Genomic DNA, 24,265 nt, shown 5'->3' with positions numbered 1-24,265 from the left:
TGTTAAATTATGCCACAATCCAAGTTATCGGCTACTTAAAACAATTAACTTTGAGAGTTTATAACACAGTGCACGGTCCCCAGGTATTCCCAAACAAAACACATGAAAAATAAACAATACAAAATATATTCGGCGTTGTGTGAAAAGCTTCTCGGTGATGTAATTTTCCAGGTTTCGAGAAAAATATGTCTCGATGATGTGATGATGATATGATGATAATAACGATGATAACTGCCTAAAGGGAAGAATTTATAATCCCCCGTATCTCAGTCCACGACATTGTGAATTCTACCGTACTTTCACGGTCCTTTTCCCAGAGTGGGGTAATCTTAGGTTAATTTTAACTGGCATAAATGAACTATTAGCATTCTTGTGTGAGGAATTAAGAAGTGTTATAATGTAACACTTAAGTATAAGCATCCAGAAACTTATTCATAACTAGATAAACAAAGAATGAGTCCTGACTAAGTGAATTTCATGTAATCTCCTAGCAAATACTCTATCTAAATAATCTCAGGACGTCAAATTGTGTTAGACTTAGTTAATGATGAAAATCCTAACATGAACTGCGAATTTACAAACAATAAAACAGCACGTGTTAGCGTCGGTCAAAAATTCGCCTATTTCCGTTTGGAAGAACTGCAAGAATTAGTTACGCGTGTTGGGAAACTGTGGCGTCGTCGTCGTTACGATTAATTTTCGTTAAACAAAGGCTCTCCCTTTTTTATTAACTACCAAACCAACTAAACTTCACCTAGCTAACTCACGACGTGGTTTTCACTCACAACAAAACAAACCCAAAGCGAAGCCTCTCATCTCCCTACTAAGCCTCCAACTTCTACCAAACTTCTCACTAAAATTCCAAGCAGAACTACCAACTACCAGAAAAAGAACTAAACGTGCACGTGGTTGCCTATGTTTAACGATTTTCTTGATTTAATTTTTTCAGATTCAAATTATTCAAATGTGATTTCGCACCGCTGTTAATTTTTTCAGCGCGAAATTTTAATTTAAATTCGGTCACCACAATGGCGTTACTTTTTTTTCCTAATTTTACGGAAACTAAATGCGGTATTTTTGTAAATTAACAAAAAAAAAAAGTAAAATTAAAGAGGAATTCTTGGTTTGATCTTGAAAATATTCTGCTATGCAGACCACATTTTTACAGTAAGTACACATTACATTTAAGATTGAACTGCATCATAAAATTGCTATCAGACAGACAGGTAGACGAAGGCAAGAAACTGATATTTTTTACTGTGTAAGCTTATAACACAGAACAGAGTCAACCTATAATGATATCCTTTGGTTGAAGCCACACATGGAACAAAGAAGATTAACAAAACTTGTTAATCTCCTTTGCATGGAGGGAGAATGACAGGGTATCAATGTTAAAAGTTTAGTGAATAAGCGTCCTAATTATGGAATAAAACTAAAATATTTACAGCAACATAAAAGTACAAATAAATTTCTATGCAATAGCCACTATATTTTACTTTATTAAATTATTTTTGTGTAATGTGTCATGTCCGTTCCCTCGAAAAGCACTTTCGAGCACGCCACTGGAATTACCATTTTGTCGATAAAGTTGAAAGAGCCATTTATAACTTTAATCGTAACGCTTTTTCCAACTATTTACTTTCCGCTCATTATATCTCTATCCAATAAAGCACGTTTTGTCGCTAATTGATAACACCGGAAACCGGTTCCCCTAAAAAAAAACCGTTATCGACTCCTTCGCCACAGCTGCATGCAATGACAATATTGACATTTGATTTGACATTTGACGTTTGCACAGCGCTCTCTACCCCACTTTCGCAAACTACACAAACTTTTCCCGCCTTTTTGTTTTTATCAACACCGCAAATTCTTCTTCCCAAACACCGAAAAAACCTCTTCAACTCCAATTTACTCAGCGCAAATCCCCCAGGCGACTTCGCAAACAAGGTAAGAGCAAAAATTTCGCACGAAATCTCTTAATGTAATGCAATCACAGCAATGCCTTCTCCGGCCCCACATCGCACCCCCCGAGCCAACCGTCTCGACGAGGATGCCCCCACGCCGCGCGCCCGGAGGCAAGCCGGGGGCCAAACTCCCAGAGGCCACCGCACTCCGGCGCGCGAAGACCCGCCAACCCCCTCGCGGACGCCTCGGAGGGGCCAAGCCACGCCGGCCCGGAGCGACACCATCGATACGCCAATGCGGTGGGGCGCAGCCCTAAGGGACGTGGACGGAGACGGCGACATTCCGGCGTCTCCGGCGCAGAGCATGCCAGCGTCGAGCCCCGCAGCAGGTAGGTTTTTAAACTTTTCGAGATTATTTGGGTTGGAACTTGGTGAAAAATTGTAGGCTTGATGAGCGAGATTGATTTGAGTTCGCCGTTGAATTACGGCACGCCGTGCTCGTTGGGCTCGATCCGCACCCCCAGGTCCGGAATCAGGGGGACGCCCATTCGAATGCGTCCTGACGTGCGGACTGATCGCAGGATTCGGCAAGTGAACGTTGGAGATGTGAGTCAGTATTTTTTTTTTTTAGTTTTTTGTAATTGCGGGTTTTAGTTGGAGACAGTGCCAGAGGGTGGGGAGAGTGACGCAGGGCCGCATTTGGTTATCTGGGGCACAAATGTTTCCGTGGCCGAATGCAAGGAGAAGTTCAAACAGTTTATTTTGAGGTTTATTGATCCGAATGCTGAACAGGACGAACGGACCGACGATATGAACGTCAATGAGCCGCTGTATTTTCAGAAGCTGGATGAGGTGAGTTTGAAATGTTTGATAAGTTTGGGGTTACGTAGGAATATTGTAGATTAACACTCTTGAGGAACCGTTTTTGAACGTGAACTGTGCCCACATTGAGACTTTCGATGGAAATTTGTATAGGCAACTTGTCAGTTATCCACAGGAAGTGATACCAACATTTGATATGACGATCAATGAGATGTTTTATGAGAGGTATCCGGCTGCGGAACTGGAGCACCAGATACAAGTGAGGCCTTTTAACGCCGAAAAGACGAAGAATATGAGAGCGCTTAATCCTGAAGGTTTTTTTTTTTAATAAATTTCTGTGTTTTTTTATTTATAATTTTGTCACAGATATTGATCAACTGATTACCATAAGTGGGATGGTCATTCGGACGTCCAACATTATGCCAGAAATGAGAGAAGCTTTCTTTAAGTGTATAGTGTGTTCTTTTACGACCTCTGTTGAAATAGATAGAGGTCGTATCACGGAACCCACGCTTTGTACCAGCTGTAATACCAATCACTGTTTCACTTTAGTGCACAACAGGTCCCAGTTTACTGATAAGCAGATGATAAAACTCCAGGAATCCCCAGGTTAGTTCCTTTAATTTTTGTTACCAATATTGGTAGTGCTGGGTTGAGCTGAAGTACATCCCAGAACTGATGGATTAAAAAAAATCAATAATGATGGTAGACGCAAGGGTTAACAATTTTCAAAATAATGGCAGCAAATAATTAGACTGGAAAAGTCCAGGGGTTTGTTTCATAATAATAAAAAACCCAGTGACAATAAAACTGTTTTATATCAAAAATTGTTCATATGAAGTTCTTGAAAGAAGAACCAGCAGTTTTAAAGAAGATTGTATCCAAAAAATTGAGTTTAATGTAAGAGAACGTCAAGATTACCAAATAGTGACGTAGAATTAAAGACAGGTTTTCAAATAAAATGTATAGTGATTTACAAAAGATGTTGAAATGGGTCCAACTAGATTCCATTATTTTTTTCAAAATCTTCCACATACTTCAAATCTAATTGATGAATAAAAGTTTTTTCTTTTTAATTTGTCTTTTTTATGTCAATTCAGAATTTTTTTCACGATTTATTAACTAACCAAAATTAAAAAAAAATATGTGGTATTACATAACAAAATATTAATTCTCGTCACAGACCTAGATAGTATTATTTCAAATTTCGTTATTTTTTACTTCCCGAGCGTAAGCGAAGGAAGTATTGTAATCGAGTCCGTTGGCCGATTTTCTTGTTCTTTCCGTCTGTTTGTCTGTCCGTCCGTGTGTCCGTCTGTCTGTGTGTCCGTCTGTCTGTCTGTCTGCCGTCCCGGATTTTTATTAGACAGGTTATCTCTCGCAAATACACTTACCGACACGAAAAACGGGCCACCCGTATTTTTTTTTCAAAGATCCGATAATCTGCAATTCGGTTTTGGATTTTGAGAAGCCGTTAAATTACGAGTAAAGTGATATACACTTAGATATTTATTTCATTTTCAATTGATAAAAAAATTCAATTTCAATTGATAAAAAGTATAAACATAAAACAAATGAAATTTAAGTGAAATAAATTACACTTATACTTTATTCTATAATCAAGAAGATCTGTATTTTACTATATGTTCGAATTGTCTTAACATATCGTAGTTCCGTATTTCATTATATTGTCATTTTTTATGTTAAAGTTAAAAAAAAAACAAACATTTGAATTCGCCATACACTTTCGTGAAATTTGAAACAGCAAAGAATTCTTATCTGAGATTAAGATTGGACAGCAGACAATTTATATGATAAAAGTATTAATCAACAAAATATTTACGTGGTCAAAATACTAGCAAAGATTTATAAAAACAAAAAAAGATCTGGTGTGAAATAAAACTTTTACAAATAGAAAAACAAATTACGTGTGGTTAGAAACTGCAGAGCATGAAAATTTACGTTCAATTTAAATTATACAGCAAGTGAAATTAGTGAGGCTAAAATTGTGATATAGAGAAAAATTGTATGAGGGAAAAAATTGCAAAGCTAACAAAATTACATGAGTTTAATATTTACCACACTTTATCAACGATTCAAACAAAGAATTTACATTATGTTAAATTATCCCACACTTTATCAACGATTTAAACAAAGAATTTACATTATGTTAAATTATGCCACACTTTATCAACGATTCAAACAAATAATTTACAGGATGTGAAATTATGCCATTATCCAGGTGACTGGTTACTTGAAATTATTAGTATTCATTAGCATTGAGAGTTTATATCTTGGACTGTCCCCAGCTTATCCCAAACAAAACACATGATAAATAAACACAAAATGCATCCGTGTTGCGAGAAAAGCTTCTCGGTGATGTAATTTTCCACGTTGCGAGAAAATATGTCTCGGCGATGTGGTGATGATAACGATGATAATTGCCTAAGGGGAAAAATTTATAATCCCCTGTATCTCAGCCCACGATATTATGAATTCTGCCATACTTTCACCGTCCTTTTCCCGGAGTGGAACAACGTTAGATTAATTTTACTGCTGTAACTGAACTAGCAACACTTAAGTATAAGTACCCAGAAACCTTGTATATAACTCGATAAACAAAATAATAATAAATAAAGTAAATCTCATGACTGTTAAATTGTGTTAGAATCAGTTAACGATTAAACTCCTAACATGAATTCATCATTGCGTTATACTTTGTTCAAACGAAAGAGTCAGTGATCACGTGAAGCCCGCATTATGCATTTTGGAGCCGAGTGCGCGTAAGATTACTGCGCTTAGTCCGTGTTACACTGTAGAGAAATTTTAAGTTCTGATTTTGACAAAATAATGTTTCCAACATCCGATATGATAACGCTTCAAGTATAAAACAAGCAGAAACACAAAGGACGGAAGCAAGGAGACGACAAAACGCAAGGGATGAGTGAACAATGAGACGCACCGGCAACGCAATATCAGTACAGTGTAAAACTGGCTTGGGAAAAACCCTCCCTCAAATTTGTTGACCAATAGGCAGTTGAATACGCGCTGATCACGCGTCTTTATTGCTGACTTTTTCACTTGATTATATTATAATATTTTTACTTCCCGAGCGTAAGCAAAGGAAGTATTGTAATCGAGTCCGTCGGCCGACTCTCTACTTTTACGTTTTCTCGATCTTTCATGACCCCTAGAAGACGAAGAAATAGGTCTCCCATTTCCGTCTGTCTGTCCGTCTGTCCGTCTGCCGTCCCGGATTTTTATTAGACAGATAATCTCCGAAAGTACTCGACCGATTGTTGTGAAATTTTGTACTTATATTAAGAATATCATGTAGATGGTAAAACGCTAACCAAAATTTGTCTAATCATCCCCACCACTAATGCGATGACGTCACTTCAAAATTGTACATAGTAAATGGGTTTTCAATTGTATAAAATAACATAGTCCTACACATGTAGTTTACAACTCCGAATCGACTTTTCACCCGAAACGTCCAGATTTTTGGAAAAAAAATCAAAATTATAAAACAACATTTTGAAATTTAATTTTTAATCTGCTAACCAGAATGCTTTGAAATGTTGCAGATGTTTTAAGGCTATAAAGAGCATCATAAATCTTTAGTCAAAAAATATTTACTTATCCCCTCCAAAAACTTGATGACGTCAGCTCAAAAGTTTGTGGAATAAATCATATCTAAAATGTACAAAATATGATGAGTCTGTACTTGTGATCTATCACTCCATTCATATTTTTTGGATTTGCATATACAGGGTGACTCAAAAAAATTAATGAATGCGTAAATTTATTTTACTGATTTACTCAGAAACTACAAAACCGAATGCTTTGAAATCTTGCAGATGTTTTAAGGTTATAAAGAGCATAATAAATGTTTAGTCAAAATATATTTGCTTATCCCCTCCAAAAACTTGATGACGTCAGCTCGAAAGTTTGCCGAATAAATCATATCTAAAATGTACAAAATATGATGAGTCTGTACTTGTCATTTATCACTCCATTCATATTTTTTGGATTTGCATATACAGAGTGACTCAAAAAATTAATGAATGCGTAAATATATTTTATTGATTTAATCAGGAACTACAAAACGGAATGCTCTGACATCTTGCAGATGTTTTAAGGTTATAAAGAGCATAATAAATGTTTGGTCAAAATATATTTGCTTATCCCCTCCAAAAACTTGATGACGTCAGCTCGAAAATTTGCCGAATAAATCATATCTAAAATGTACAAAATATGATGAGTCTGTACTTGTGATCTATCACTCCAGTCATATTTTTTGGATTTGCATATACAGCGTGATTCAAAAAAATAAATGAAAGCGTAAATTTATTTTACTGATTTACTCAGGAACTACAAAACCGAATGCTTCGAAATCTTGAAGATATTTTAAAATTATCATAAGTATGGTACATTTTTGATCAAAATGTATTTGGTCGTCCCCCCTAAAAAATTTATGACGTCACCACAAAATTTTGCTGAATAAATCCTATCTAAAATGTACAAAATATGGTGAGTCTTTTCTTGTAATTTATCATTCCATTCAAATTTTTTCGATTTGCATATACAGGGTGACTCAAAAAAATTAATGAATGCGTAAATTTATTTTATTGATTTAATCAGGAACTACAAAACCGAATGCTTTGAAATCTTGCAGATGTTTTAAGGTTATAAAGAGCATAATAAATTTTTAGTCAAAATATATTTGGTTATCTTCTACAAAAAACTGATGACGTCAGCTCAAAAGTTTGCCGAATAAATCGTATCTAAAATGTACAAAATATGATGAGTCTGTACTTGTGATTTATCATTCCATTCATATTTTTGGATTTGCATATGCAGGGTGACTCAAAAAAATTAATGAATGCGTGAATTTATTTTATCGATTTAATCAGGAATTACAAAACCGAATGCTTTGAAATCTTGGGAATATTTTAAAGTTATTATAAGCATGGTAAACTTTTGTTCAAAATGTATTTGTTCATCCCTCCTAAAAAAATTGATGACGTCACCCTTAAATTTTGCTGAATAAATCCTATCTAAAATGCAAAAAATATGATGAGTTTGTACTTGTGATTTATCATTCAAATTCATATTTTTTAGATTTTCTTAAGAGGTGGTTCAAAAAAATTAATGAAGTCAATTTATTTTATTGATTAAATTAAAGGCAACACTTATTATTAGTATTACACCCCAACTAACCCAATTTGGTAGACACAAAATTTGTTAAAGGAAAAACTCGGTTGAAACATAAGGGTAGCACGCTTATTTACATCGACTTTAACATTACAGACCTGCATTTGTTTTATGCGCTCACTTGGTTCCGCGAATGTGGAATAGACATGTTTATAATCAACCAATTGTGAATTTCACCGTCAAGAATTAAAATAAAACCCAATGTTTTATACAGCCTGTTATTGAAAGGTACGTACAAAATAAAATCGGCAATTGGTTTCGAAGTATAGGTGCTAAAAGTTAAAAAAAGTTCAGGTAAAACTGTTCTCCTTTTAGAGATAAAAATTATTAAAATTTATGTCCAAATTCGTTGTACGCCTCTGATAAAAAGATCATCTTTCGTTTCTATAGTAACCTTTAATCTCGACAAAAGTTTTATTGTTACAGTTGCTAGGATTTACTAAAATAAATTAATTTTATCTATTTATCCTTCAGGACCGTCTAAAAAGGTTGGATAAGGGTTAATTTTCCCTTTATAATTTTGATAACACAAAATAAGTTTTTCCAACTTCTTAGACTTCGCAAAGAACTGTCCATTTTGTTGTACGTACCTTTCAATAACACCCTGTATAATAAGCGGAAGTCGAAGCAATAAAACCGATGGTCGTTGTGTTTACAGTTTCTCTGTTTGACTCTCACGTATGCTGTTACGCTTGTCATCTTAAATTAAGAATGTTTATACATAAACGATTTTCAGTTGCGCCTCATATTACTAGACAGCGGATTTCTGTCGGGCTACGTCACGATTATAGGGGGGGACGTGCTGGATCGCCGGGTGATAGATAATCACTGAATTTAATCGGTACCAATTCCATAAATATAATTAACGATTTATTAATCAAACGGCTAAGTAAATGAGAACGGGAATTAACAGCAGAGTGCAACGAAACAGCGTTATTCTAATCTCAAATAAACGAAGTGCAGTCCGCAACCGCAATGAATTCGCATCCCGTACGAGCCGTATCGAGTTTGGCCTTGCCTAGCCCGACAGAAATCCGCTCTCTAGATATTACACACCGGCGCCGTATACGTGAGTAAATTGTTTCGTTATTTTATTAATTATAAGAAATCAATATTCAAAACGACCCAATTCATTTTCCCGAAAATTTGGGAATACAATAATTTTATTCTTAGTATTACACTACATCTATCCCAACTGATATACGTGTCCTTGCAAAAATGTTGATGACGTCATCACATTTTTTTTTTAAATTCCCACTACAAAAATGTAATGAGAAAAAAAAACACAATAGGCATGCAGTCGTCAAGTTTCCGACAGCGAGGGAAGTACTGTCTAAACTCTTTAGACCAATTTTTTATTGATTAAATTAAGAACGAGTCATCCCATTTTCCCGAAAATGTAAAAATACAAACGTCTTTATTTAATAAGAATTATAATAATCATATTTAGAACATTTTGTTGATTGTAGCTTACTCTTAGAAGTAGTTTTGATCCCTGTTTTGAGGGGACGAACTCATTCAAATCAAACTAATTTCTACGTGACGTTCTTCCGATGTATAAACATTTCTGTTTTACTTTCACGTCTACAGGTTAATAAGTGTAATAGCTACTTGTCTTAAATTACGAGTCCCATAAATGATTTTCAGTTCAGTCTTCAGTGGCACCTCTGTTATTATATACGGCAGACGTAATCTTCGATCAATTTTTTAATGGTACGATGTGTTGGATAAATTATTTTTTAACAAAAAACATTCTAAAATAAAATAAGCTGCTAAAAACGTTGTTTCGTACATAATATAATTTATGAGTAAGTCACGGCATACAATTAAATCTAATAATTTGCTTCCTTGAGAAACAAGAATGCAGTGATTTAATATTCACTGGCTCTGAGGCCCAGAGATGGATTCACTAACAGAGTACCTCCTAAATAATTCAGAGATGACAAAATCCCAAACGGTGATTTTTGTAAAGTTTCATGCTTACCTCAAATTTACGAGGGTTTGAAAGACACGCCTTCAATACACCACGTGATCTGCGTCATGAGTTAATCCGAGTCTTCTTTTGGCATTACCAGACGACATGCCTGCTGGACAGACCCCCCACACGGTGGTCCTTTTTGCCCACAACGACCTCGTCGACACAGTCCAAGCCGGTGACCGAGTTACAGTAACCGGTATATACAGAGCGCAAGCCCTTCAAGTCAACCCTCGCCAACGCAACCTTCGAGCCGTGTATAAAACCCATATAGACGTTCTCCATTTCCGCAAAATCGATACCAAACGGCTATACGAAGAAGAGGACGGGTAAATCATAAAGCTATCAACTACACTACAAAACTACATTGTTTTTAATACAGAAAAGACCATCGGTTTCCTCCGGAGCGCGTGGAACTTCTACAGCTGCTCTCAGAAAAGGAAGATATTTACGACAGATTAGCGAGAGCCATAGCCCCCTCAATTTACGAAAACGAAGACGTAAAGAAAGGGATTCTTCTGCAGTTGTTCGGGGGGACGAAGAAGACTTTCGTCACGTCGGGCCGGACGAATTTCCGGTCGGAGATCAATATACTGTTGTGCGGAGATCCAGGTGGGTTGCGGCATCATTGGTCTTCCAATTCTTGACACTATTTTGGCTCGTGTAGGCACGTCGAAGTCGCAGCTGCTGCAGTACGTCTACAATTTGGTGCCTAGGAGTCAGTACACGTCTGGGAAAGGATCGTCAGCGGTGGGATTAACCGCTTACGTGACCAAAGACACCGAAACTAGGCAACTCGTGCTGCAAACCGGAGCGCTAGTTTTAGCTGACAACGGCATCTGCTGCATTGATGAGTTCGATAAAATGAACGATTCTACGAGGAGCGTTCTTCACGAGGTACTCTCTAAACACGAAATATGGGAGTTTGTATCTTCGTGGGTTTTAGGTGATGGAGCAACAGACCCTCAGCATAGCCAAAGCCGGCATCATCTGTCAACTGAACGCACGTACTTCGATCCTCGCTGCAGCCAATCCTTCGGAATCTCAGTGGAACAAAAATAAAACGATCATCGAAAACGTGCAACTGCCGCACACCCTCCTGTCGAGGTATGTTCAAATCAGGAGCCACTCCCTCAATAATAGTAATGTACATAATTACGAATTCTTCCAGATTTGATCTAATTTTTCTGGTCTTGGATCCACAAAGCGAGCTTTTTGACCGCCGCCTCGCCTCCCACTTGGTGTCCCTCTATTACAAAACCCCCCAGCAAGAAGATGACGAAATTTTGGTAACAACCAATCTATTTCCAGTCCCTTCCTTACTTAATTCTTCCAGGACATGTCAATCCTTCGCGACTACCTAGCCTACGCCAAAGAACACATCCAGCCGAAGCTGAGTGAAGAAGCTTCCCAACGGCTCATCCAAGCTTACGTTGACATGCGTAAGGTGGGGTCTGGTCGTGGCCAGATCTCCGCATATCCTCGACAGTTGGAATCGCTGATTCGGCTGTCGGAGGCGCACGCCAAGGTGCGCTTTTCGCAGACGGTGGAGATCGTGGACGTGGAGGAGGCTTGGAGGTTGCATCGGGAAGCTCTGAAACAATCGGCGACCGATCCGCTGTCTGGGAAAATCGACGTGGGGATTTTGACGACGGGGTTGAGTAGCGCGGCGAGGAAGAGGCGGCTGGAGTTGGCGCAGAGCGTGAGGAAGTTGATTGAGAGCAAGGGCGGTGTACCCACTATTAATTATCAAAAGCTGATGGCGGAGATCAAGGAGGGTTCGAATGTTATGGTGACGAGGGAGCAGTTTGAGGATGCGTTGAAGGATTTGCAGGATGAAGGGATTATCGTGGTTATGGGGAAGACTACGATACGGGTGTGCAAGAACAGAGATTGAGGAGTGGTGATTGGGGTTACGATGTTGTTTTAAGGAGTGTATTTGTACTGCATTTTATTGAATAAAGTAGTTTTTTTGACCATATACTATTGGTATAGATGATGTAAACTGTTAAGTGATCACTGCAACAAAAGGGGTGAAAAAAAAAAAAAATGAAAGCCTACGAAAAATTCAAACATTCAAAATTTAGCCTTGGTTGTGATCGTCTAATAAAATGGTACCTACGTGGGCCTCAAAGTTGGAAAAGTACCGCTAAATAAAACAATTATTTATTCCTCCACTGACAAAAAAAAAGAAAAAGAAAAAAAAGCTGCGACTAAGTTGCAGCACCGCTTAATAATCAGCTACAAAAAAAAAACTGAATGAAATCAAATTAAACGTTCTGAATCAATTTCATTCTAGAGCACAGCAAAATTACCCATAGGGGGCGTTGTAGCTCGAGCGGAGTTTGGGGTTCCTGGTCGTGGCTGTTCTACACACGACGGTGATTCTACTCTATCGCAAAGCACTACCGCCGAGCGCCCCTCTTTCACAAAGAAACGTGCCTAGACGAGCAGGCCGTTACGGTCGCAAACTCGTGGTTTGGTCCCGGCTATCACGAAGCCGACAGCGTCACGTCATCCCGACCGTCCCTGACTTCTATCTTAGGCCTGCATCCTTTGTGCAGATGGCGCGACTGCCAGCTCGACAAGGAACCGCGCACTCCGTTTCCACCACGTATTATTGTGTTATTTAACATCAATTCCATTTAAATGTTCAATTTCTATAACTCTGATATTAAAATATAACTGAACAAGTGTTAAAGTTTAAAAAAGAGCAATAAACAACATTTAAATTCGCCATACATTCTTGTGAAATTCGAAACAGCAAACGATTCTTATCTGAGATTGAACATCAGACAATTTATATGACAGAAGCACTAATCAACAAAATGTTCACATTGAAAAAAACTAGCAAAGATTTATAAAAACAAAAAAAGATCTGGTGTGAAGTAAAACTTGAGCAGACAAAAATTACGTGAAATTAGAAACTGCAGAGCATGAAAATTAACGTTCAATTTAAATTATACAACAAATAAAATTACTGAAGTTAAAATTGTGAGATAGAGAAAAATTGTATGAGGTGAAAAATTGCAAGCTAACAAAATTACATGAGTTTAATATTTTGTGTTCATTCGAGTTATTGGTTAATTTTTAAAAGTGAAGTTATTCAGCTGTATTGTGGGCTATTGTTTTACATTCCCCTAAACAAGCACAAAAATGGTAAATTATGCTTCACTTTATTAACGATTCAAACAAAGAATTTACGTGATGTAAAATTATGCCTTGATCCAAGTGCTTGGTTACTTAAAACAATTAACTTTGAGAGTTTATATCGTGGACTGGTTATCCCAAACAAAGCACATGATAAATAAACAACACAAAATGTATCCAACGTTGCGAGGTATGTGCGTCTCGGTGATGTGATGATGATAACGATGATAACTGCCTAAAGGGAAAAATTTATAATCCTCCATACCTCAGTCCACGATATTATGAATTCTACCGTACTTTCACGGTCTTTTTCCAGAGTGGGGCAACGTTAGATTGACTTAACTGCTGTAAATGAACTATTAACAATCTGGTGTGAGGAATTAAGAAGCGTTATAATGTAACACTTAAGTATAAGCATCCAGAAATTTATTCATAACTTTGTAAACAAAGGGCGGGTCCTGACTAAGTGAATCACATGAAATCCTCCTAGCAAGTACTTTATCTAAACAAATCTTAAGGCCGTTAAATTGTGTTGGACTTAGTTAACGATTAAAATCCTAACATGAACTGTGAATTTACAAACAATGAATGAAATTTACACCACATGTTAGCGTCAGTCGAAAATTCACTTATTTCCACTTGGAAAGCTGCAATAATTAGCTACGTATATTGGGGAAACTGTTGCGTCGTCGTCGTTACGACTAATTTCGTTAAACAAAGGGTTTCACCTTTTTATTAACTACCAAACCAACTAAACTAAACATAGCTAACTAAGCACGTGGTTTGTACTCACAACAACAAACCAAAAGTGGTCCTCTCCCCCCCTACCAAGCCGCCTTCTTCTACCAACTCTCTAACTAAAATTCCAAGCAGAACTACCAAATACCACAAAAAGAACTAAATGTGCACATAGTTGCTTAAGTTTAACGATTTTCGTGATTGTATTTTTTTCAAATTCAAATTATTCAAATGCGATTTCGCTCCACTGTTAATTTTTTTCAGCGTGAAATTTTAATTCAAATTCGGTCACCACAATATGTAGGTTTGTACAAGTTGTCTTCGTTGATTCGCTATTCAGCTTACAAAAATTATATTTATACATTTTTTTATTATCCTTCCTTATTGACCCTTTTCCTAAGAGCGTAAAACTTCCATAGTGACTTTCCGTGGGCACGGATTTTCAAAACCACGTTGGAAATAGCATTCGGTAGCAGAGCAAATACCTGTGACAACAATTAAAGTGCGATTGAAATGTGACTCGTGCATGAGGATTAGCTCACTAAACGACGTCGCCAAACGGCGTTGTTATGGTGATGGCAACATTATTATAGCGACGTCGTTTTGCGACGTCGCTAAATCAACTTGAAATTGGCCCCTCACAATCAAGAAAGTGTCGACTCTCGCAACCTTGGCAACTGTAAATATTGTTACATAATCTTAAACTCGAAAAAGCGAAAACGCAATTTTTGTTGACTGAATAAGAAAAGAAAAAAGGAATGCACGAGTTTCGAATAGTTCTTATTTTGGTGGTTGCTGGTTTCGTGACGACTCACGCGGCAGAGGGCGAGACAGAGTACTCTTCTACGATACCTAAATATGTAAACTTGCTTTTCCTGTCTACAACTGTTTTGGTTGCCAGCCTCATCCGCATAATCGTCCTTGTAAGTGCATTTAGGTTCAACACCAAAAATAAACAATTCTACCTCATTGATCGTTCCAGAAATTTAACATTCCGATTCCGTTTGCTGCCTTTGCGATCTTATTCGGCCTCCTGTGGGGCACCATCGCGTACCACAATCAATTCGCTCGACGGGTTTCTGCAGTCGTCTACATGGACCCCGACGACATTCTCTACGTATACACTCCGACTTTGATTTTCTATATCGCCTTTAGCGTAGACACTGGGATAATGGAAAAAATTTTACCACAGATCCTTGTGATAGGATTTCCTGGTTTTAGCTAACCTTCGGGAAACGATATAACCTAGAATATGACTGCTTTCAGTTACTTTGATTACGGGCGTCACCTATGGATATCTAATGAGGCTAATAATCAACATGGACTGGACGACAAGAGGTGGGATCCTCTTCGGGATATTGTGCAGTCCAGTTTATCCTATGGCTATAATAGATTTGCTCAAGAAACACCCGCAGACCAAACAATCGAGCGTTCTGTTGGGAGCAGAAGGTCTTTTCGGTTTGATCATGGCGGATATAGCATACACCATAATAGTAGGCAACCAAGGAGAATTCGTGGTGTACTGGTATCAATTCTTTTCGATAACCCTGCGGTTCTTATTGATTGGTAAGCTGTCTGTTTTGTATATTGTTTCATCATGTTGCCATTTTACCAGGTATTTTATTTGGCTATGTCATAGGGCTCTTCGGGCGCTATCTCTTCCGAACGATGTACACGAACCGACTAAGCGTCTTTATTATCAGCTTTGCATTACCATTTGTCACGTACTCGATTTCTAACCAATACTTTTCCTGTCGCGGAAGCGTTTCCGTGGCAGTGCTCGGATTTATGATGAGCACGGAACGTACGGCATTGTCTAGAGAAATTGACGCGTTCTTGAATGACTTCTGGACCATGACGAGTTTTATTTTGGAGATTATATTTACCGTTACTTGTTCCGTACATATGGCGATGAATGTTGCGTCATATTTCTCATGGTCCAGTTACATCCTCGTTGTAGTCTCTTACATACTATACTATATGGTACGGTTCGTGTGTTTCTTGTTGTTTTCTCCACTGACAAGTCGACTGGGGTACGGAATCGATTTGAAGAGCCTCATGATATGCGTCTGGTGCGGCATCAAATGCCCGTTCAGCGTAATTTTGACACAGGTGTTCATGAAGTATGATTTACAAGTGTATAGAAATAGGGAGCGGTACTTTTACATAATGGGGATTTACATCCTGTCGATCTTCGTTAACGGGACGTTTACTAGAACCTTAATGGATTTTTTTAATCTAAGAAAAATCTCCTTAGCCAGACAGATAAACATGAATAACTGCATAAAACATATCTTTACGAAAAGGGAAAGGACGATCGCTATTTTAAAAATGGACCGGTAAGAATGAAAGTTTCGAAATGCACTAAACAAAACAGATTCTTGGTCGATACCGATTGGCCGCTGGTTATCACAGCCACCAATGTGAAGCATCCGTACCATATAGATCTGAGTGAAGACGAAGACGCTTTCGCTTTCCGCAATGAGTATACTACATGCCCCGATTGTCATAAGGACATACAGCAAGAACCTAGTCCCAGAGAACTCAAGGAAATGACCAGGTTGTATCGTTCGTCGTGGTTCAACTTCTTCACATTGCTACTCGTGTTCCAGAGAAGCCAACCTGAGGGTCCTCAAAGCCAAAAAAATGTCCTATTCGCGTCAATTCGAAAATGGGATGATGTCCGGCGAAGCTATCCGAATTCTAACACAGGCGGTTGATTTGGCTGCCGATTCGGAGAAAGGGATTATCGAACTCGAGGGTTTAGTGAAACGCTTCACCACTCAAGTTGGTTCGTTACTTCTTCGATGTCGCTTTTAAACATCAGGCATTAAATTTCAGGGCCCCTTTACAAAACGTATACGTAGCCGCGTACAGGACCTGAACAAGAATAAGAAGGCGTCGGTAAGACAGCCCCGGAAATATTTGAGACGAGTTTGTCATAATATCGTCGTCAATAAAACGTGGGAAAAGGCCATGTGCTACGTGATCATGTGTGATGTGATCATGTTGGCAGTGGGCTTGATTTACGTCGAAGGGTTTCTACGAGGTCAGTGGCAGACCGAGACCGATCTTTTACGTCTTGTTATCGGATTTTTTTTCACTGCTATATATATCCTAGAGTTTGTCATGAAAATATTGGCTTACTCCTGGGTTTACATATGGAGACATGGCATTCGAACATACTTCAAGTAAGTATTGTGTAAATTGTAGCGAAAAACTATTATCCGGTCCAGGTCCTTTTGGAACATTCTAGATTTTATCGTAATAATTGTTTATATTATTCACCTGTGGTACTCCTTGCAAGTAATACAAATAGTTTCGTTAAGCCCACAACAAGAACAAATACGTTTTATAATCTCTTTGGCGCTATGGTTGCGAGCCATTAGACTTTTACGTCTCTTTGAAATATTTTATCCCGCTTTGATTAAATATTTAGACAGTCATTTTGATTCAAAAGTAGCCTTTACGTACGAGTTGGGTAAAAGTTACACCATTGGCGAAACGGAAGTTTTGGATTTGTTACCATACATGATCGACAACAAAAACATACGAGACGGAATAAAGAAAAAAATAGAGGCAGACAGAGTGGTTATTACGAAATTACTGGGTATAGTTCAGAAAGAAAAACCATGGGTGGCGATAACGGTGAAGACAAAGCAAGCTATCCGAACTATCCTCAAGAGCATGGTGGAAGCGAATAATCAACTGAAGATTTCAGGTGGGTAATAGCTATTTTATTTTTCAAATCATTATCGGTAAGGTAACTTTCTTAGGATGGGTTGACGATTACGAACAAGAAAAACTGGAAATCGAGATGACTCATTTATATAAGAAGGTGAACGCTCTCCAAACAGTCCAACCCAGCGCGCCCAAGGTGATTTTCAGGGAGGTCACATGGATGACGGGAGAGGAAGACGTCATCGATTTTTTGTTCGAGAACGTTACTGTGAAGACGTTCGAGCCAGGAGATGTTGCATTCGGAGAAGGAACTGTTGCCGACGGTATCTACATCGTCGTTACAGGTTAGTCAAAACTTCCCCGCGAGAGAAATCTGACTTGGTTCATTAGGCCTCTTCCTGATCAAATACGTGCCACAGAAGAGCACCATCGACAGTCTCCACGAATACGGAATACTTCCCATCGTAGACTACCTCAGCAGTACCAAGTATGAAGAAGCTTCCCTCGATTACATCGTCTCGGGAAACTGCATCGGAGAACTGAGTACGCTAACAAGAAGGTCCTACAACTGTACGATCACGGCGGACACGCACAGCCAGGTCTATGTTCTCAGTTACAACGTACTGACACGCGCGATGGAGCTGAGTCCCGACCTCGTCGCTGGATTGGAATGCAGAATATGGAAGGAAGTCAGTATACGGATCGCTGTGCCGCTTCTATTATCCGTTCCGACCTACCAGAACTATTCGCAAGACGAAATCAAGTATACACTCGAACGGGCGTTCGTTCCAAATTTGGCGGACTATAAAATTTTTACTGTTACCGAAATGATACAAGACATCATTTTGATCGAAGGAGTGGTCGCCGATTTTAATACGAGGGATTTTTTCGTAGCACCGTGCTGCATTCCAAGGAGAGTGCAAAAACTCATTTTGCCCACTAGCAGTCTCATGAATATTCCAATTTATTTGGAAACTAAGCTTCTCATTGTCCCCGAAAAAGATTTGGACGAGTACGACGTGATGGCAACCGCTGAAGAAACCGGTGAAATGGTAAGATCCGCAAGTGAAGGGAAGGGGGAGATGCGCTCATAGTGTGATTTCGGTCACAGGTCGCCATGGGGTCGGCTACTAAATGTTTGCACCATATGATTCAAGAGCGCGCCAAACAACGAAAACGGATGAAACTGATGCAAACTCCTGCAAAAAAAACGACACAACAAAAGAAGAGTGGGTTTGAGGAAATGGTTTGTTTTTGTTGTTCATTTTTAAATGCAAACTTAATTCAAAATTAACAGCCTGCTGAGGAGACCAGTACATTGCATTCCACAAGCACGTTGCCGGAATCTTCGATCACTCAAATGTTTGGAAAAGACAAGAAGAACACTAGTTCGGATCGCCGATCTTCAGAGACTAAGCTGTAGTCGGTGCGTTGTAGTTTTTCTATTTTATATGTTAATAAAATGTTGCTTGTTGATATAGTTTGCTTTATTCTGCTACAGTGAAACCTTCAAGCGACCACTTTTCTGCAATATTCAAGCCATACTGAAAAATTCTGATGGTATTTTGAAAATTTGTTTTAATTCTTCGAACTGAGTCTAATTGGCTTAAGTCCCCTTTGAGGTTTAGAGGTTTCCGCAACCTGCGAAATTCGTTGTTGAACTCTCTGCTCTGCTATATTTGTTTAGCAACAAGGTAAGTTGAACATCGGTTCACCTTATTAAGTGCGATCCAAATGTGACTCGTACCATGGTCGACCCCATTAGTCTCTAATCGTTAAGCCATAATCATGCGATCTACTCATTGTTCTTTTGTGAGTACGTACCTGTCACGTCAATGCCGCATTTGTGTTTACTGGATAGTACATTTGGCCTCGATCATGAATATGAAAACAGACACACCTGACTTATATGTCGCTAATGATTAAGAATGTGGTCACTCATAGGGGGATCTCCACCCCCTAGCCCACTCCTTGTCGATCAGCGATTCCAATCCATGGCGTGGTCTTCGGCGCGCGATCTCCTGGTGACGTTGTCGAGTTATCTGCAGTCGCCTTAGCTGTACAGTTTGGGATGTACTGCCCGCCCACAGCCCCCCTCAGAAGGAACACTGTCAATGCCAAAGTGGAGAGGACACTTCCACGTCTATACGTCTCTGTATTTCCTCCAGAAACCGGGTTAATCTCCCAACCTAACCAGTATTTTCTGTTGCATTCAGTTGGCATCACCGCCACCACCGGTCGGTCAACAGCCAGGACACCCCTTTCACGGCTTTCGCCAACCTGCTGTGTCATGAGCCAAAGGCGCCCCACCTGAGTACGTCCTCAGTGTCCATGTACATACCTGGTATCTGCCGGAGATTTTACGCGTCAACGCTACTCTCATGCCCAGGTTTATACCAACCTGCCACCTTCTCTTATCAACATCTTAACACCCAACTCTTTGCTCTTATGTTTCACTCATCTCGGCGCTGTCAGACCATCACATCACAGCTGGACCTTTACGCCCATCGGCTACTGTACACTCACTATGACTGACTCTGACTAATGGTCCTCAAAATGCACCCTGGGCATCTCAGGTGTCTTTTGTGGGGGTTAATAATTAAAACTGATTGGTTTTGTCGCCTTTGAGACCTACACTAAAAATTCCGCTTACACATGCCTGGATATATGTATGTACGTATGTACATATGTATGTATGATAACTCGGCGTATAAGAGGGGTGAAACACAGATTGACATATCAGCAACACAAATAGTGAGGTTGAGAAATTGCCATTTCTGTGATAGAGCGTAAGGTGTCATCCATAAATCACGTCACGCGTTAGGGGACGGGAGGGGCTACACAGTGTGACATGGTATGACAGCAGAAAGTGGGAGTCAAAACTTTTGCTGTCTCACATCTACATAGCCGGTGAAGTTATGCGTGGATATATATTATTGTATAACCGCTATAGATTTCACCCCTATAAGTGGACCGGCTGGGCGTCTGTACGTCTACTCCATGACATTCTCTTCCAGGGCCCTGATGGTGGTTTATAGCATATTTTTTTACGACCTAGAAAGATGATTTTTGAGTTTATTTTCGTAGTTATGAAGAATGAAAGACCTATTTTTATTACATTTATATTTAAATTTTCACAGATGAAATTTGATTGGATAACGAATAACCATTACATCTTTCAAATAATTACAAAAATGTAGGTATGTATAGTTGTGAACACTCGATTTAATAGGTATTTAAAGGTATATGTACAAGGCAAAAGTCTTATATACACTATATACAACATGTACAAATTATGATATAATTTCTTACACGATATAATATAAAAAGTCGTATTTAAGTAACAGACTTGGCATTTTATTCGAAAAAACCGATACAGTGACGTATCTCTCGATAGATAATTTATAATTATCACATTTATTTTCATTTACCTATCTTATGTACAAAATATACAAAAATAACCTCGTGTAAATAAACAGTACAAAAACGAGTCAGTAGGCGAAACCATGTATTGTAACAAAAAACTACCTATACAACAAGCTAGTAACTTCCACGAGTTCCAACACAGCGCGACACCCGCGACGACCCCCTCACAGCACGTAGACCCTCCAAGATATGTTGATTTCGACGGGCGTCATGTTGGCCGGAAGTCGCACTTCCGGCGCTTGTTCCCTCCGCGTCGGCCAGCTGGTGCGACTGCCGTCGAACGTCGAACGACGCAGTCTGGGACCCTGTCTGTGGCACTGCAGCTTACAGGGAAGTCACTTGTCAGACCGTGCTCTCCCTCTTGTTGAGCATGAGCGGCGTGTCCGGCGAGGGCTCCTCCTCGGTGGCGGCGAGCGGCTGCATGGGTATGGGCGGCTGGCGGGGCTGCGGACGCGGCCTCTGCTGGGGGTGCGGGCCGCGGTACGGCACGGGGTACACGCCGGGGGGCAGGTGGCTGACGGGACCGTACTGCCACTGCTGCGGCTGGCGGGGCAGTGTGCAGGGGGCGTAGGCCCCGATCATCTGAGGGGGCGCGGCGTGCTGCAACAGAAACCCAATTAAAAAGAAAGTCTGCGAAATCGGTGTTAAATCAAAAATGTTTAACCCCCGTCTAAAAAGTGTCTTTCTGTCTGTGGCACCCTAGCTCCCAAACGAATGAACCGATTTCAATGCGGCTTTTTTTGTTTGAAAGCTTGTACGATATGGATGGTTCTTAGCTATGTTTGATGATAAACACTTAAGCCACTTTTAACTTTGTAGCAAGTCACTTTTAACTTTGTAGCCTTTATCTATGTGTGGATTTGTCTGTGGCACAATAGCTCCCAAACGGACGAACCGATTTCGATGCGGTGTTTTTTCGATGGAAGCTGGTTTACTCGGGATGGTTCTTAGCTACCTATGTTTGATGATAGTCACTTTAACTATTTTAAGATCATCAGCTGATGTTTGTGTGTCTCTGTGTTGCACCGTAGCCCATAAACGGATGAACCGATTTCAATGTGGTTTCGGTTGTTTAAAAGCCGGTTCAATAGGGAAGGTTCTTACGAGAGTGGTTTGATAAATAACTCGGTTGGCATCGTCTTGGAGGACAAAAAAAGAAAAAACACTAACTTCATATGTAGACTTCAAGTAGGCTTCCCATAGATGACGTTCTTATAACGTTAAATCATTCTATCAGACAAGTAGACAATAAGGATAGAACCTTTTAATTATTTTGTTGTTTTCTTAGTAAGATTAGCATTTTTCTCACTTTTGTCATTCCATTCCACAGTTTAATGAGTTCTTGTTTATATTAATTTTCTCTAGCCTGTGGGCATTTGTTTATTATCCATCAGTCGACTATTTTCGTCACTTTTGCATAAACCACCAATTATGTGTGATAATAGTTGTTAGCGCAGCAACACAAATGTGCGCATTGTTTTCATTTGGAATTCGTTTGCAATTAAACTAGTGTCACTAGCGTGCGTAAAATTAATTAAAAAGATAGAGAAAATAATGATTGCAGTGTTATTTTTGCTAAATATGTCAATCAGCAACCGTGAAATTGCGGTTTTATAAATTACACATCAGTATTTTGTATTTTGCGGCGAGACAAACAAAGTTTTTTTAATTAATCCAACAGCGCTGTTTGTGTTTTATTATCGATCACAGATGAGTTTTAACACATTCGTTCGTTGCTCGTCGTTTTTTGACAAATTGTGATTTCGTAAATTTCTTAGCGAGTCCGCGAAATTTATCTCCACACTTGGCGCTTTTTTCTTGTTGGCTTTCGCACGACAAACATTTCACCTCGAAACCCTCTCCAGCAACAAAACAACTTTAATAAAGCGAGCGAGCGGCGTTTGTTAACAAAGCAACATAAATTTGTTTTTAATTCACGCAAAATAAAAGCCACGACTTGTGTTAAATGTCCCTATAAAACACGATGATAAAAAAATGGACGAATTTAGTGTGTGCAGCAGAACGCGACAGACTATTATTATAGTAATAAAATCTGGAATGTGCGAAGTCACATTTTGTCGTTTAATTCTCGCGATAGGCGATCGGTTCGCGAGTAGTTTATGGCAGGGATGGTTTATGGGCTCGCCGAGGAGTATTTTTATCAGAATAATTTATGCGAAATATAAAATCTTTGTTTTTTTTTATCTGGCTGCGCGAGGGCGGAAAGAAAAAATCCATCTTATTTTGATTACATTATCTGGGCATAAAATAAAGAGGCATTCAACATAAATCTTTTTTTTGGTATAGATGAAAAAAGAGGAATTTCAACATAAATCTTCGACATGGCAATATAATTCGTTGTATCAACAAAGATATTGTTTTCAGGAGAGCTCGCTTGTTTATGTTGCACGTATCCGTTATTGACTGTTCTGAGGTAGCATTCTCGGATAATGGGGATGATTGGAAAGAGAAAAAAACTTTTCTTTTAAAAATATCCGACCAAATGAAGGTGGAGGTGGACTAAATTCCACTAAAAAAATTCTCTGGGGAGGCATTTTTACGGGATTTTTCGCTTCGTTAGAGATCAATATAGCAAGCAGATGAGTAATGCGAGGGAAATAATTTCACACATGTAAAATAAAAATTTAAAACCTAAAATTCGTTTACTCCCTTTCCGAGATTAAAGCAAAAGCGAAAAAGCTTTATATAAATAACTTTAGAGTGACGTTTGTTATCTGCGCAATACACATCTCACAAATTTTATGCACATTAAACATTATCTTTAACATGAGGAATAAGGGTAAAAAATAAGATTAAATATTAAAGTCTCTGTCGGATCATGTACTCTGTGGGTTTCCAGCTAGGTTTTCGAAAATCCTCCCACTGGATAGACCTACTACCATGGTCATCTGTGTTATAAATCACAGAACTTGTGGTTGTGCTGGACGTACGGGTGACTCTGAAGTCCCGTATTTGGAATTAATCAGTCAAACAGCGTCGTGGTTATCGCAGGATTAAGTTCAAACCGCATCATTCGAACCCCCCAGGCGCCGAGTTGCTGTTAAAGCTGTTCCTATTTGACTTTTTGATGAACGTTGTACACGTATATATTTGCACTGTGTCAGGGCTAGTTTCATACACGTAAATAAAGTCTACACAGAGAGTTAGCAATATCATTTATATAAATAGTGAAGAACAACGGAGTTCTGGAGAATACCATAGAAAAATGCATAAAATTAAATACCTCTATACTGAATGACCTGAAATGTGTCGTGAATGTGATTTTATAGTGTTTTTCGTTGGATTTGCTTTGCTGTTTCATAATTATTGCATTTTTAGTAGTGGTATTCTA

The 24,265-nt window shown here is 39.0% G+C and overlaps 3 protein-coding genes across 6 annotated transcripts in view; 2 read left to right on the top strand and 1 right to left on the bottom strand.

Moving 5' to 3' along the window:
• Nucleotides 1–1,813: 1,813 nt before the first annotated feature.
• LOC135124515 (DNA replication licensing factor MCM4) lies at nt 1,814–11,899 on the top strand. Its single transcript, XM_064049630.1, has 12 exons — nt 1,814–1,947; nt 1,997–2,293; nt 2,350–2,510; nt 2,559–2,756; nt 2,806–3,040; nt 3,093–3,335; nt 10,019–10,247; nt 10,301–10,530; nt 10,586–10,815; nt 10,865–11,025; nt 11,090–11,207; nt 11,255–11,899. The coding sequence occupies exons 2-12, from the start codon at nt 1,999–2,001 to the stop codon at nt 11,813–11,815; spliced, it is 2,661 nt and encodes an 886-aa protein (XP_063905700.1). The 5' UTR covers nt 1,814–1,947; nt 1,997–1,998; the 3' UTR covers nt 11,816–11,899.
• Nucleotides 11,900–14,529: 2,630 nt separating this feature from the next.
• Nucleotides 14,530–19,026, top strand: LOC135124095 (sodium/hydrogen exchanger 10-like). 2 transcript variants are annotated; one of them, XM_064048962.1, is made up of 13 exons: nt 14,530–14,729; nt 14,789–15,020; nt 15,073–15,372; nt 15,422–16,145; nt 16,184–16,366; nt 16,419–16,593; nt 16,648–16,997; nt 17,043–17,527; nt 17,583–17,831; nt 17,878–18,539; nt 18,599–18,733; nt 18,785–18,913; nt 18,969–19,026. In XM_064048962.1, exons 1-12 carry the CDS (start codon nt 14,565–14,567, stop codon nt 18,908–18,910), a joined length of 3,786 nt encoding a protein of 1,261 aa, XP_063905032.1. In that variant the 5' UTR covers nt 14,530–14,564; the 3' UTR covers nt 18,911–18,913; nt 18,969–19,026. The 2 variants fall into 2 exon arrangements, with proteins under 2 accessions (XP_063905032.1, XP_063905033.1); XM_064048963.1 differs by lacking the exon at nt 18,969–19,026 and having other exon boundaries at nt 18,785–18,963.
• A 1,676-nt stretch (nt 19,027–20,702) lies between these two features.
• Nucleotides 20,703–24,265, bottom strand: part of LOC135124509 (nephrin) — a 336,173-nt gene continuing 332,610 nt past the window's right edge. For all 3 annotated transcript variants that reach the window (XM_064049621.1, XM_064049622.1, XM_064049623.1), the window contains one exon: nt 20,703–21,513. In XM_064049621.1, the coding sequence (XP_063905691.1) occupies nt 21,256–21,513 (258 nt within the window). In that variant the 3' untranslated portion in view covers nt 20,703–21,255. The remainder of the gene's footprint in view (nt 21,514–24,265) is intronic.

The sequence above is a fragment of the Zophobas morio genome, unplaced genomic scaffold (assembly GCF_036711695.1).
Source record: "Zophobas morio isolate AGI-343-1 ecotype UQ-CSIRO unplaced genomic scaffold, CSIRO_AGI_Zmor_V1 ptg000007l, whole genome shotgun sequence".
NCBI classification, from domain to species: domain Eukaryota; kingdom Metazoa; phylum Arthropoda; class Insecta; order Coleoptera; family Tenebrionidae; genus Zophobas; species Zophobas morio.
The sequence above is the reverse complement of the archived record's forward strand: the minus strand, read 5'-3'. Positions and strand labels throughout refer to the sequence as shown.

What these genes read in the sequence shown, in the direction of transcription:
- LOC135124515 (XM_064049630.1), top strand. Translation starts at nt 1,999, where the DNA reads ATGCCTTCTCCGGCCCCACATCGCACCCCCCGAGCCAACCGTCTCGAC. An exon ending in CCGCACACCCTCCTGTCGAG is followed by an intron (nt 11,026 to 11,089) that starts GTATGTTCAAAT and finishes GAATTCTTCCAG; the next exon opens with ATTTGATCTAATTTTTCTGG. An exon ending in AAGAAGATGACGAAATTTTG is followed by an intron (nt 11,208 to 11,254) that starts GTAACAACCAAT and finishes TAATTCTTCCAG; the next exon opens with GACATGTCAATCCTTCGCGA.
- LOC135124095 (XM_064048962.1), top strand. Translation starts at nt 14,565, where the DNA reads ATGCACGAGTTTCGAATAGTTCTTATTTTGGTGGTTGCTGGTTTCGTG. An exon ending in GCTATTTTAAAAATGGACCG is followed by an intron (nt 16,146 to 16,183) that starts GTAAGAATGAAA and finishes TAAACAAAACAG; the next exon opens with ATTCTTGGTCGATACCGATT. An exon ending in TAATCAACTGAAGATTTCAG is followed by an intron (nt 17,528 to 17,582) that starts GTGGGTAATAGC and finishes TAACTTTCTTAG; the next exon opens with GATGGGTTGACGATTACGAA.